Source organism: Crocodylus siamensis, chromosome 1, assembly GCF_052110815.1.
Source record: "Crocodylus siamensis isolate JL-2025a chromosome 1, ASM5211081v1, whole genome shotgun sequence".
In the NCBI taxonomy this organism is placed as follows: domain Eukaryota; kingdom Metazoa; phylum Chordata; order Crocodylia; family Crocodylidae; genus Crocodylus; species Crocodylus siamensis.
In genome coordinates, this window is record NC_143395.1 from 146,398,269 (window position 1) to 146,411,698 (window position 13,430).

The following is a 13,430-nucleotide window of genomic DNA, read 5'->3' on the forward strand; positions in this document are numbered from 1 at the left end:
TCTAGCTAAGATAATTGATGAAGGTGGATACACTAAACAATAGATTTTCAATGTAGATGAAACAGCCTTATATTGGAAGAAGATGCCATCTAGGACTTTCATAGCTAGAGAGGAGAAGTCAGTGCCTGGCTTCAAAGGACAGGCTGACTCTCTTGTTAGGGGCTAATGCAGCTGGTGACTTTAAGTTGAAGCCAATGCTCATTTACCATTCTGAAAATCCTAGGGCCCTTAAGAATTATGCTAAATCTACTCTGCCTGTGCTCTATAAATGGAACAACAAAGCCTGGATGACAGCACATCTGTTTACAACATGGTTTACTGAATATTTTAAGCCCACTGTTGAGACCTACTGCTCAGAAAAAAAGATTCCTTTCAAAATATTACTGCTCATTGACAATGCACCTGGTCACCCAAGAGCTCTGATGGAGATGTACAACGAGATTAATGTTGTTTTCATGCCTGCTAACACAACATCCATTCTGCAGCCCATGGATCAAGGAGTAATTTCAACTTTCAAGTCTTATTATTTAAGAAATACATTTCGTAAGGCTATAGCTGCCATAGATAGTGATTCCTCTGATGGATCTGGGCAAAGTAAATTGAAAACCTTCTGGAAAGGACTCACCATTCTAGATGCCATTAAGAACATTCGTGATTCATGGGAGGAGGTCAAAATATCAACATTAACAGGAGTTTGGAAGAAGTTGATTCCAATCCTCATGGATGACTTTGAGGGGTTCAAGACTTCAGTGGAGGAAGTAACTGCAGATGTGGTGGAAATAGCAAGAGAACTAGAATTAGAAGTGGAGCCTGAAGATGTGACTGAATTGCTGCAATCTCATGATAAAACTTTAACGGATGAGAATTTGCTTCTTATGAATGAACAAAGAAAGTGGTTTCTTGAGATGGAATCTACTCCTGGTGAAGATGCTGTGAACATTGTTGAAATGGCAACAAAGGATTTAGAATATTACATAAACTTAGTTGATGAAGCAGCGGCAGGGTTTGAGAGGATTGACTCCAATTCTGAAAGAAGTTCTACTGTGGGTAAAATGCTATCAAACAGCATCGCATGCTACAGAGAAATCTTTCGTGAAAGGAAGAGTCAATCGATGCGGCAAACTTCATTGTTGTTGTATTTTAAGAAATTGTCACAGCCACCCCAACCTTCAGCAACCACCACCCTGATCAGTCAGCAGCCATCAACATCAAGGCAAGACCCTCCACCAGCAAAAAGATTACGACTTGCTGAAGACTCAGATGATGGTTAGCATTATTTAGCAATAAAGTATTTTTTTAATTAAGGTATGTACATTGTTTTTTTTAGACATAATGCTATTGCACACTTAATAGACTACAGTATAGTGTAAACATAACTTTTATATGCACTGGGAAACCAAAAAATTCGTGTGACTCGCTTTATTGCGATATTCGCTTTATTGTGGTGGTCTGGAACCGAACCCACAATATCTCCGAGGTATGCCTGTACATGATCCTATAATCATGCTTCTTACCATGTGCATGTGGCATGGCAGGAGGTGCAATTGTGGGGATCATGCAATAGATTTGCGCTTTTACATTGCAAGTGTAGAGGGAGCCTGAGCGCAGGGTGCTGAAATACCAGGATGATGCTAAGACGACAAAAATCTCCACAATGCACACCCCAGAAGAGGCGGCAATGTTATCATTCCTCACTAGCTGTGGGCAGGCGGTCATACTGGGAGTGCTGTCATGTCATTTGCCTTTGGTTGCAAAGCAGGCATTTGCTGTGTGAGAGCTTTCTTTACAATAAATCTTGATGGAATTTTTTTATTTCAACAATATTTCAGAGCCACAATAGTCCCGATGCCACAATGTGTTTAACAGAACTAACATAGGCACATACCAACACTGAGTAACTGCACAGTCTTATTACTGTATCTATTACTGCAATTCATTACATGAATGACGCATGCCCCTGAGGTCAGGGGGGCACAGCAAGCTCCCACAGATGGCAGTGATGGCGGCGTCAGTGACGAGCAGGGAGCTTCTGCAGGCAGCCACAGCAGTGTCAGCGGCAGGGGCAGGGGGAGGGGAGGGGAGGGGAGAGGAGAGGATGGCAACTGCTGACCGGTGGTCAGTGATCACCCACAGATACCGACAGCAGAGTCAGCCAGCAGCGATCGGGGACCACCCACAGATGCTACCAGCAACGAGGGGGGGTGGCAAGGGGCATCTGCCTGCAGGCGCCGTTGGCAGCACTTTTCACAGGGTGTGCACCACCAATCTCAGGGGATGCACATGCACCCATATGCATCCCCTACACATCACCAATGATTCATTATCACGCCCACCAGTTGTTTATTGCGCTGTGTCATGTCTAAACTTTAGATGGTAAGTTCTCAGGGGCAGAGGTCATAGCATAGCATTTTTCTTGTTCTCTCAAAAACTCTAGCATGCATATTTTGGGTATGGTAAAACCGTAATAATGTCATGCAGCTGTATTGTAACATGCTAATGAGTACGTAACTGTCTTCCATACACCAGGTAACAAAGATGCCGATTTGAATTTTAAAGGAATATGTTTACCTTTAATGACACAGTCATAATATTGTATAGATAATAGTCCCTGCATTTTAATACTCTTTCAGGTAACTGGAGAGAAAACTGTTTATCACATAGTTGATAACTAATGGGGGTGAAAGAAATGTTTTTCAGTAGAACATCTGAATAATTTCTGAAACAGACTATAACCTAGGTATATTCCACTGACTTTTTGCTGGCGCTAATTATATTTTTAAGAATCTCTGAAGTTTTCTATTATATGAAAAAGGAAATGTGAGGAGAGGCATTCTATAATTGTTTATCCCTCTGGTTTATTTTTTTCTCACTGGCGTTGACTGGATTTTATTCAGTTTAATATAATTTTACTATGGCAACAGTTGCATTGCTTCATATCACACACTCAAGGATGAAAACCACAACCAACCTCCCTCCTCTTTTCCCTGCACTTTGATCTTCTTGGAGGTGGATTTAAAAGCTGCACTATTCCAGATTTTCATGCCTGTAAGAGTATACATATAAGATTTCTAGTTGATTGCAAGGATTTTTCCCACTATAATTAATCTAGTGAAAGCCTTTTGCTTTGAAAGCTCATTTGTGCTATACAATGTACAGTGGTTAGGGGGTTAATGCATGAAATGGATCACTGGGCTGAAAATAAAAACCACTGTTAAAAAATGCTACACCAGGAGAATTAGGCACAACATAATATTGTAACCACTGAGAATTCTCAACAGTAAAATAAAGCCTTGTACTCCCAGCATTTTCATTAGTTTTCCAGTAGTGCTAGACGCGGTGTGAATTACAATGAGCCAGAAACCGATGGTTGCTCCCTTTAAAGAACATGTACTGTATAGAGGGAAGTAATTTCTTTAAATCACACTGTGCTGGTTATTGGCTTGTATATGCCACTATGCATTTTAGCACTTAAAAATTATATTTTTCCCATTACTGTGTCACGCATAGCCCGCAAAACAATAAATGTTTAGCAGCTTACAAAATGAACCACATTGTAAGGTAAATATTTGCTTAAAAGTACACAGAGAACTATAAATCAGCTAAAGCAGAACTCTACAGCAAACCTTTTGCCAGGAGAGTGTTCTTGAGTCCAGACAGTAAGTACTGTGTTTTCGTTTTAACAAGCTACAGAAAAACAGAAACATAAAGATGACTAAAAGCTAGAAAAAGGAAGAAAATACTGGCTGATATTACCTCCTAATGTATACGGTTGTCCTGGTGAGTGTAGGCAATTTATCAGCAGAAAAAAAATGCAAGTAACTGGACTGGATAAGATACCACAGTATAGTACATGTCACAAGAATGTGACTGCATAGGCCACTTCATATAAAGGGATGAATAAGCATATTTATTTCCCCTGAAATAACTATACCCAAAGACATTTTAGAGCCAAGCATTTCAGCAGCATTTTTAGACAAAGGCTTCAGTCACTGTGTGCTGCTCCAGATCTCTGTTCAAACTCCTCAGCCCAAACACCCATTTGGAAGTCCTATGCCCAGTCCCGTTGTAGAAATAGGCTTGAGGTGTTCTACTGAAATATTCAAGTCTGGATCCAAACTTTCCCATGGTTTTGAGGAAGGATCAGATCCAATGTTCTGATCAAGGATTCATTCTCTACTAAAAAATAAAATATAAGCAATAGCATATGAGCCTCTAAGCCACTGCTCTTGTAAAAATTTTTGTCTCTGACTAATTGATATTCATTCCTAGCTGACTGAAGCTAGTTGAAAGCTGGCTGGATCAAGGACAATCTGAACAAATCAAGAAAAACCTAATGCATACAGAAGGGAATCTCAGAGGCTCATTTCAAGTGCAGCAGACAAAGTCAGACATTCTGCTCTTGGGAAGTGCTCAGTGGAAATTCCCAGGACTGTTCATCAACAATTTTATATCATGGACATAACGCCTCTCAGAACCTGGTTCTGAACCACCAGAAAGTCTGTAGAAATGCAGTGGAAAGCGTGTTCTCTCTCATGTGTTCAGTAGGCAAATGCTACATCATGGACACCCCCCATTTCTATTATATCTAACAGCTTCAGTAATTGTAATCAATTCCTTCCTGACCACAGATACAGCCTGTTCCAGAAAAAGGCAAATATGTTCTTGAAAATGGTTTACTATGGCATGGTGTTGCCAGCAGGTGACATCACTCGCGGATAAAGTAAAACATTTAAAATATATATTGGGAAAGTCTGTTTAATTTTGTGGCAAACACCAAAAGAAGTTCTATGGTGTTTTTTAAAACTCTTTCCACGGTTTTGCATATGGCACTAATGTGCAAAATAATCCAAAATTTAAATTCAGATTGGCATATCTCTCCAAGGTGCTGAAGTGTTTGGATCTGGAGTTTTGGTGCAGGCCCATCTCTCGCTATGAACTTTTTAAATCCGAGAATTTCTCCTTCTAAGCATGGGAATACTCTATTGTGCACTGATGCTCAGATGCGTCTACATCACTTCTTAGAATCTATAAGTGATTTTGACAAATAATATTACAAACCATTTTGTGAGGTGCAGCATGACATGCTTCTATATGATACGTGAAATCTTCACAGTTCTGTCAACATAGGTCAGCTGTACACAGTAAATATACAGTATTTTTCTGAGGCTTGAAAGTGGACTCCTGTTATTTAATAGAATATGCCAGTGAAGCATACAATTAATATGCATTAAGACTTTTTCACTAATAACAATTTCCTATTGTTCTTTTGTTTGTCTGTTTGTTTATTTTACAGAAACAGCAAGCTGCTTGTGAAGTAATTAAATTTCAGTATTTACTGTAGAGAGAGAAATATTATTCAACTAACACAATACTGGTTCTGGATAGAAGTATTTCTTTTTTAAATGTTGTTTTTTCTTTTTTTCTAGGGTAGGGTAGGGCAGGGCAGAGTGTGGTACTGCATTATGATCCAAGAGAACAAAACTCTATTCAAAGTAGCACCTGCTCACATGAGTGTTCCTGATATCATCAGTCAACCTCCCTGAAGGCTTGACTGTGGCCCAGTTTGCACAGATGAGGTGTATAAAGAATGGTGGGTGCCCCCAGATACCTCAGTCAGCTACTTTTACCGATGATGAAAACACAGGAGTAAGACAGCAGCAGAGCAGCTACTCTTCCATACCCTAGAATAGGTGGGCAAGAAGGGATGGAAAAGGCAGTAGGGCAAAAAGTGCATACCTGGTGCAATTTTACTCCCACCCCAGAGTAAAGTGCATCACAACCTGTCCCTTGGGCCATGCCAGGAGAAGGGATTTAATCATGGTCAACAGGTCATCCACTAAAGCACAAGTCATATGTCCTGAATATAGGTACAAGGTTTCCACACATTTCTTCTAACCTGGAGGAAGTGAAGAACCAAGGATAAAGTCATGCCTGTATCACAACCAAGTTTCTGTTCAGCCATACTCTGCTCTTTACTCAGGGCCTGTGGCAAACTGCCAGTTGCTCCCTAATATTGTGACTACGTGAAAATGTTCACTAGAGCCACAGGGGAAACTTAGATACAATACAATTAATACAGCTGCAGTTTAGCCAGTACTAAAACAATTCCTAACACTAAAAGCAGTGCCATGGGATCTTTGGTGACCACTAATACGAGCTGTACCTTGGGTTTATATCCCACCTGAAAGATCAGTCAGTTTAGGTATGTCGTGTATATCAGATCTGAGCTCAAGTGAAAAGACTAGGGCTGGATTTTTCTCTGACCAGCAATGTTGCTTGTAACTCAGGCAAAAGAGCAGTCATCTTCTAATAGAGTGAGGGCCAGCCTTTTAGGCACATGTGCCAGAAGTTAAGTCCCATGCCTTCCCCAAGTGCCAACCTTTCCCTGATCTACTATTGCTCCCTGCTTCCTCCCCAATTTGCTGCGCGCCACACACAGAAACTGCCCACCCCACAAATTGGCTATCCCTGCTGTAATACACAAACGTATTGTGACATACACTGAAAACTGGTGTTCATTTCTCGCTGGAGAAGTTTCTCAAAATGTTCCCTTGCTAAAACGTTCCAGGAGAGGGAGCAGTACAGGAGTTCAGCCTGCTGCTGCCACTTCTCCTATGCTCTCTGCACCTTTCCCTAAGCTGGTGATCAGTCTGGGGAAGGACAAGGGAGCAGGCTGCTTCACTGTTCCCAGCCCCGGGAGACTGTAATGGTGGGGCAAAGCTCCACGTACATTCCTCAGACTGGGAACCCCAGCAGGGCTACAGGTGGTGGCTTTTTTGTATGTTTTTTTTTCCATTATTTGATACTAAAGACGGCATCCACAGCACTACACGTCCTCCGCATACGTTATGCATGCTCTGCGTGGGTGAGGGTGGTGTTTCTTTCCTACACAGCACTTCAAAGCCAGTACCCAAAGTCTTACATATATGGTTGCAGATCCAGGGCTCAAATGCCACATGGGGGAAAGCTTCTCCCCTGTTCAGCCCTTCCAAGCTGATACCCGCAGATCACCCAAGAGCAGAGGGAGTAGGAAGCAAAGCCCCAACCCTGCTCCGAATACCAGGCAATCCCTGGTCTGGGGGAGAGTGGCGGGGCAGGGAGTATTACCCCCTGCTCTCCTCCCAGACCAGTCCAGGAAGGGAATGGAGCAGTCATACAAAGCCCATAGAGCCCTGGATAATCCCTGCTGCTCCCCTCCCCTTCCGGACTGGAAGGACAGCCTACAAACTTTTGTTCTTGCAAGACAGACCCCCTCAAAAGGAGATCTTCCAGGCTGTTCTCTGGAAATTCTTCTCCTGGAAGACACGTTTCCCCAGGAGAAACTAAACAAATGTTTGTACATTTGTAATTTCTACTGTGAGAACAGCAGTTCTCCTGGTAGAAATATAATGCTTGCTACACTGAAGGCTCCCACAAGTATTCTCATAACTTTCGACACCTCCTTGAAGACTGCCTCATCCACTTCTTCCTGACCCATAATAAATCCCCACCATTATATCACTGCTGTATCTTTCACCCTTTATCTTCACCAAAAACATTCTGATCTGCTACCTTCATTCTCCTGAACCAGGGAACAAGCACATGCAATTGTTGACAAACAAAGAAATCCCACCACCTTTTCCTCCAACCCTGTCCTTCTGAAACAGAGTGCAACCCTCGACGTTGATGTTTCAGTCATAAGAGCTACTCCATAAGATCTCTGTGACGCCAATCAGATCACAGTTCCTTTCACAGGTCACAGCTTATATTGTTGGTTCCCTATGCTTCTTGAATTTGTGTACATATATGCATTCCAACCTACTTGTCGCTCTGTGGCTCTCTAGCCCTTTCCCAGTTGAGTTTCTTTCTCCAGGCCTTTCTTTTCTGCATTGCTTGCTCTGTTGCTCGAGGGTAGTTTTCACCATTTCACATTGAACCTAGTTTAAAGCCCTCCTTACTATGTTGGCCAAGGGTAGAGATTTTGACTGGGGTGTGCCAATGCTCCTGCTGGGACTTAAACTCAGAGGTTCTTCAGGGTCACACCAATTACCATATGTGAGGTTACGGAGGAATTTTACTCCAAGGTCAGATTGGTACAGACTGTGGGGGTTTCTGGCTTCCTCTGTAGAGGGGAAGTGTGACGGGGGAGGGGAGGAGGGAGAGAGAGAATGGCCCTCTCCCTTGGAGAGCTCAAGCATATTTTAAATAACCTGCTTAGCAGCAGGACACTAGCCACCATTGTCCCTCTGCTTTACCTGTGGCAGGTTATGGTGTCATGCCTTGTGGTTGTGTCAGGGTTGACTGTGTAGCTTTGTTAAGACAATAGATATGTATAGAATGCTTTGCATAGGGTTGATAGTGCCTCAGGAAGAAGGTTGGACTAGATGACCTCTGAAGGTCCCTTCCAGTCTTACCTTTCTGTGAGTCTCTATATTAACTACACAATATGCAAAATATTCTTTCGATATTATATTTTCAATATAAGCCTTTGCCTAGGACTTAATGCTTTTTCTTCTTCAAATGTTAGGAATAAACATGTGTACATTAAGGTAATCTGTTAAGAGTACTTGCTATGTTTTGCCAGGTGTTTAGTATGATTGGAGTGCTACACATTTGCATAACTTTTGGATTACCTAAACACAGAGAGAAGCAAGCATAAAGAGAAGCCTGTGATTTATCAAGTGGTTTTTCAGGAAGGAAAAGTAATTTTCCTTTACAAGCCATCTGTACAGTTTGCCATGTAAATAATTCTTCTGTTCAAGACAACAGAATCATATTTTACTTGTGGGTTTAACATACATAGCACATTCCCACTTCAATTCTGTTCTACCACCAGAGGACTCATTAAGAAAGAACTGTCAATTAACACAACAGCTACGCTAGCAGGCAGAAGAATGAAAACACATTTATATCTAGCAAGTGATCTTTCTTATTCCTTAAATGTTTATCTAACATTTTATACATACACATACCATCAAACACATCTATATAATATATCACATACACAAACATAGTATTATATAAATAAAAAGCTTATGGTTCTTGCTACAATGGGAAATCTAGTCACAACCAAACTCATTAAAGTCATTATGGTCAGAAAACTGTACCTTAATAAAACTCCTGAGTATTTATTTATTTGTATGAAATTCATCATAGTACTGTAGAGGAACAAAGAAACTAAATCTTCTCTCTGTATGTAAGCCAAGTCATAACTGCTGACTTTATCCAAAAAAACAACCCTGGACTGCACTGCTCTTTTACTTATGCTAGCTGTGCAGATCCACAAGCTAAGAGACAGTAAGCCAAGTTACATTCTTTTCTGTGCCTAATCAATAGAATTATTCACTTGAAGTCATAGTCAGGGGATAATGTTTGAGCTGGAAAGAGTACATCTAGATTTTTGGATTTCTACCTGGGTTGGCACTTAAAGAAAATATCTTCTTAACAAATGTGATATGAAGTAATATGTAGATAAGGAAGACTACAATTTTCAAAGTCACTCCTGAGAGACAAACTTCAACTGAAAATGGCATACTATTGATATATGATAGATGCACCTTTCTTTTGTGAAATAAGAATTTGATTCACTGCTACAAAATTCCATTCTGTGCGTGTCCCCTAACCGGGTTCTTACCATTAATAAATTTCATTTTAATGACTTGTAATAGCATAGCTTGAGTAACCTGGAGCAGTGTGGTCTTATTACTGCCAGCTGTGCATTACTCCGATATTGAGAGGATGTAAAAGCAGTCCAACAGATCATGAAGCCATGGAACAAAATTGAAGAATAGAAGGCCCTTCAAGGAATTCTGATGCCTATTACCAATTAGCATGCAGACAAACAAAACGGCAAGGTCACAGACTTAATTCCAACAAATTTATCCATTATGAGGAAATCTGGTGAGGCACCATCCCAATTACTGTAAACTGGTTGTTATTAACATACACCTTTTACAAAAAGCAAACAGAAAAAACCAACACAGATTATTTTTAAAAATAATTAGGCAAAACAATATTAGTAATCTGATAATACAAGTTTCAGTTTATTAAACTATGGGATTTAGGATCTTCACCTTCCTTGGAACCATGTCAGGACCTGCGGTCTGCAAGAAATTACATGCTAGATTAATGTTCTCATTAGGAGTCTAAATATTAAAGCAGGAAGAAATGAAAGTCCTCACGCAGTCATACTACTATAATGCAATTAGAATTGCAGAAATTTGATAGAATACCTTGCATGGCTGGAGTACTGTCACGGACAAGTAAAAAAATGTTCAAGAAAGACAGACTAGGGAGAAGAGGAGTAGAAGTTGCATTTTATGTAAAAGACCTTTATGATTGTCAATCAAGTTGGGTGTCAGCCAGCAGATGACATCAGCTGTGACCTCTGCCATGGGAGATTTAAAAACCCTGGCAGAAGCCGGGGGGGGGGGGGGAAGGCAGGAGGTGAGACACTGAGCTTATCAAGGCATTACCCGACAGAGCCCCCCACGACTCTGCCCAGCCGCAAATGACGGTAGTAGTAGGGAGCCAGTCAAGGCTTCCTGACTCTGGGCTCCTTGGGAAGGAACTTGTAGCCAGTCGACACCCCTGGGGCAAAGGCTGGGCATAAAATTGACCCCGAGACTGTAGTGGGCACCACGGACTCAGGCTCAGCATAAGGATGGAGCAAGTTGGGAGCCTGGCCCAGGGAGTGGGAAGATACTCACAGTGCAACTGAGGAAGCCACACTTGGGCATTCAGGGATGAAATCAGGAAGGCCAAGGCGCAACTGGAGTTGCAGCGAGCAAGGAATATGAAAGGTAAAAAGGAGAAATTCTACAAGGATGTCAGCAACAAGAGAAAGATCAAGAAAAGTGTGGGTCCGATACTGAATGGGGGAGGCTGCTGTGAAAAAGGCTGAAGTACTCAGTATCTTTCTCACCTAAGTCTTCACAAGCAAGGTCAGCTCCCAGACCTGCCTGGTGGTTTTTCCAGTCCACATGGCCACAACCATGGGAAACTAACATGTGTTTTTCTTTTGTTTTATTTTAACATTTGAGTACTGCAAAGAGCTAGTATTTAATAGCATTGCCATTATCCTAGAAGAAAAAGATTCAGTAACTACATTTTTCTGACCTATGGAAATGGTGTCCAAACCTATAACGGGCTCTCAAGTAGTCAACAGGAAATGCCTGATAATACAGTGAAATACTAGAAACCCAGGTTTTACCACTCTTATGAGAAAGTCTTTTTTTTTTTGACAGAAATTAAATATAATTCAGTGGAATTTGCCCTTAAAGGAGAGGAAAATCCCCTGCAGGGCAGATAGGATTTCAGTGGCGCAGAAAACGCTATATGTGAGAATCTTGCTGAATCTAAGTACTCAGTCACATGAAACATACCACACAATGAGAAACTTTAAAATACTGTTACCTGCATAGGAAAAACATTTCTTTTTTAATTATTATATCTCAATACTAAAAAATTTTGAAGTTATTTGATAACAAGGAACATATGATGGGAACTACATCTAGGGGTGGGGCAACATTTTCCTGGCCTAGGCCATAGCTTATAACTCAGCTGTCCCTCTGGGCCACGAGTCTCCACCACCCCCTCAGTCTAAGCAGCTGGCTGCTACAGTCCCATCCTCTCTGCATCGAGAGGAAGCTCAGACTTTGTAGCATACAACAGACTCCGCACCAGAGGGGCAACACAATGCAGCTCCCTAAAACCAATCCCTCATCCCAGATTGAACCTCCATGGGCCAGACTGGGTCTCTTTGCAAGCTGTATCTAGCCCACAGGCCATAGCTGCCAATCTCTGAACTACACTAGTAAATAATGGAAATTAATGTAACAATTCATTTCTTCACTGAAAGAACCAAAATACAGCAGTGGATGGACGCTTAATAGTGCTGCATGTAAATGACCTAAAAGGCCCTCAGAAAAGAGAGATTGTGATAAATTGTTGTACTAGCTGGAGACGATAAAGAATTTTCCAGCAGAAATCAATTATAATTAATTGCAATCAATTACAAGACACTCCTGGATTGTGTTGACCTCATTAGAACAGGCTGTCAATAATAGCCCAACAATAGCCCAATTGGGCTAGAGATAATGGAAGACAGACATATAGCACCTCAGTTTTCAGATGAAACCAGAACAGAAAAGGGGCAGAAAAGGGGCATGGAAATCACACGAGTGGGAGAGAAGAGACAAGGACTATCTTGTTTTAATTAACCATAAAATATTTGCTGCAAAACCAAATCAAATATGAAGATTTGTTTCATATAGATGGATGGGCTTATAGATGGAAAATAGGGGTGTCAAAAATAGGGTCTGGCTCACAGAGGTGTACCATCTGGCCCAAAGTCCTGCCTGCCTACCATGATGCAGCATGTGCACAGAAACCATCTAGCACAGGCTGCACACAGCATAGTACCAGTCTGGGGCACCCAAGCCAGACCAGCCATGCATGCTGGGTCTGGGGGCAGTCTGGATAAGGCCCATAGACTGGCCTCACATAGCAGATCCTGTGTGCAGGGCCAGTGTACCCCAGATTAGCCCTATACATTAGATGCCATGTGCAGGGCTGAGGCCAGCATACACTGCATACAGTATGCAGGGCTGAAGACACCGTATGCGTTGCAAGCAGCGCACACGGCTGGTCCAGGGTGCATGCAGTACGTGGCGATGCCTTTGTGGGCCTGACTGTTCCTGACTGACTCCTCATCTGGCGCACAGGGCTGGATGAGTTCTGACACCTCTGATCTAAATTACAGGTCTTTTTCCATCATGGCATTGCCTAAGCAGCTCATGAACATTAATAAATTTACTCCCTCAGTGGACTGAAGTAAGAAATCAAAACTTTAGAAGATTCAGCAACCTATCAGAATCCAAACAGGAAATCTTCAGCAGAGAGAGAAAAAAAGGTCCAGGACCAGACCTGACGAGTCACTGTATCTCCTTTAAAAAGCTAGCTCACTTTGGGATAGCATGCATCTTCCTTTGAGATCAATCAGGACTGTGAGAGGAAGCAAAAAAAGAGATTCAAGAATCAGGTCAAGTGCAGGTGTCCAAGATGGAATGTGGAAAATAAAGGATCAAATCTGTCTGTCATGCGGGAACAGTAGAATTGGTCGACAAGCTCTGTGTGAAAAGGTCTGGGAGGAAAAATAAAAGAAGGCAGGCAGTGCAATGAGTTTGAGAAGTAAGGGCACCAGTGACTGAAGTGCAAACTGGATCTGTTAGGGATCTACAAAACCAGCAGGAAAGGTCCTGGAATCATGTCTTGGGGTTCTGGACTGCACTTGCAAATCAGCTTTGCTTTCATTCTTCCTAGCGCTAAACACCTATTATATATTTTATGATGCCAAGAAACTGTGGTTATACAAATGCTTTGCAACTGGATGGTCAATGTCCCTGATAAATGGGACCTCAAAGTTGATTCGATATTAAAGTGAAAGAAGA

General features: G+C 41.8%; 1 protein-coding gene across 2 annotated transcripts in view; it reads right to left on the bottom strand.

Moving 5' to 3' along the window:
• Window positions 1-633: 633 nt before the first annotated feature.
• The window catches only part of SMYD3 (SET and MYND domain containing 3), a 278,654-nt gene continuing 265,857 nt past the window's right edge, over window positions 634-13,430 (bottom strand). For both annotated transcript variants that reach the window (XM_090031507.1, XM_090031508.1), the window contains one exon: window positions 634-762. In XM_090031507.1, the coding sequence (XP_089887633.1) occupies window positions 739-762 (24 nt within the window). In that variant the 3' untranslated portion in view covers window positions 634-738. The remainder of the gene's footprint in view (window positions 763-13,430) is intronic.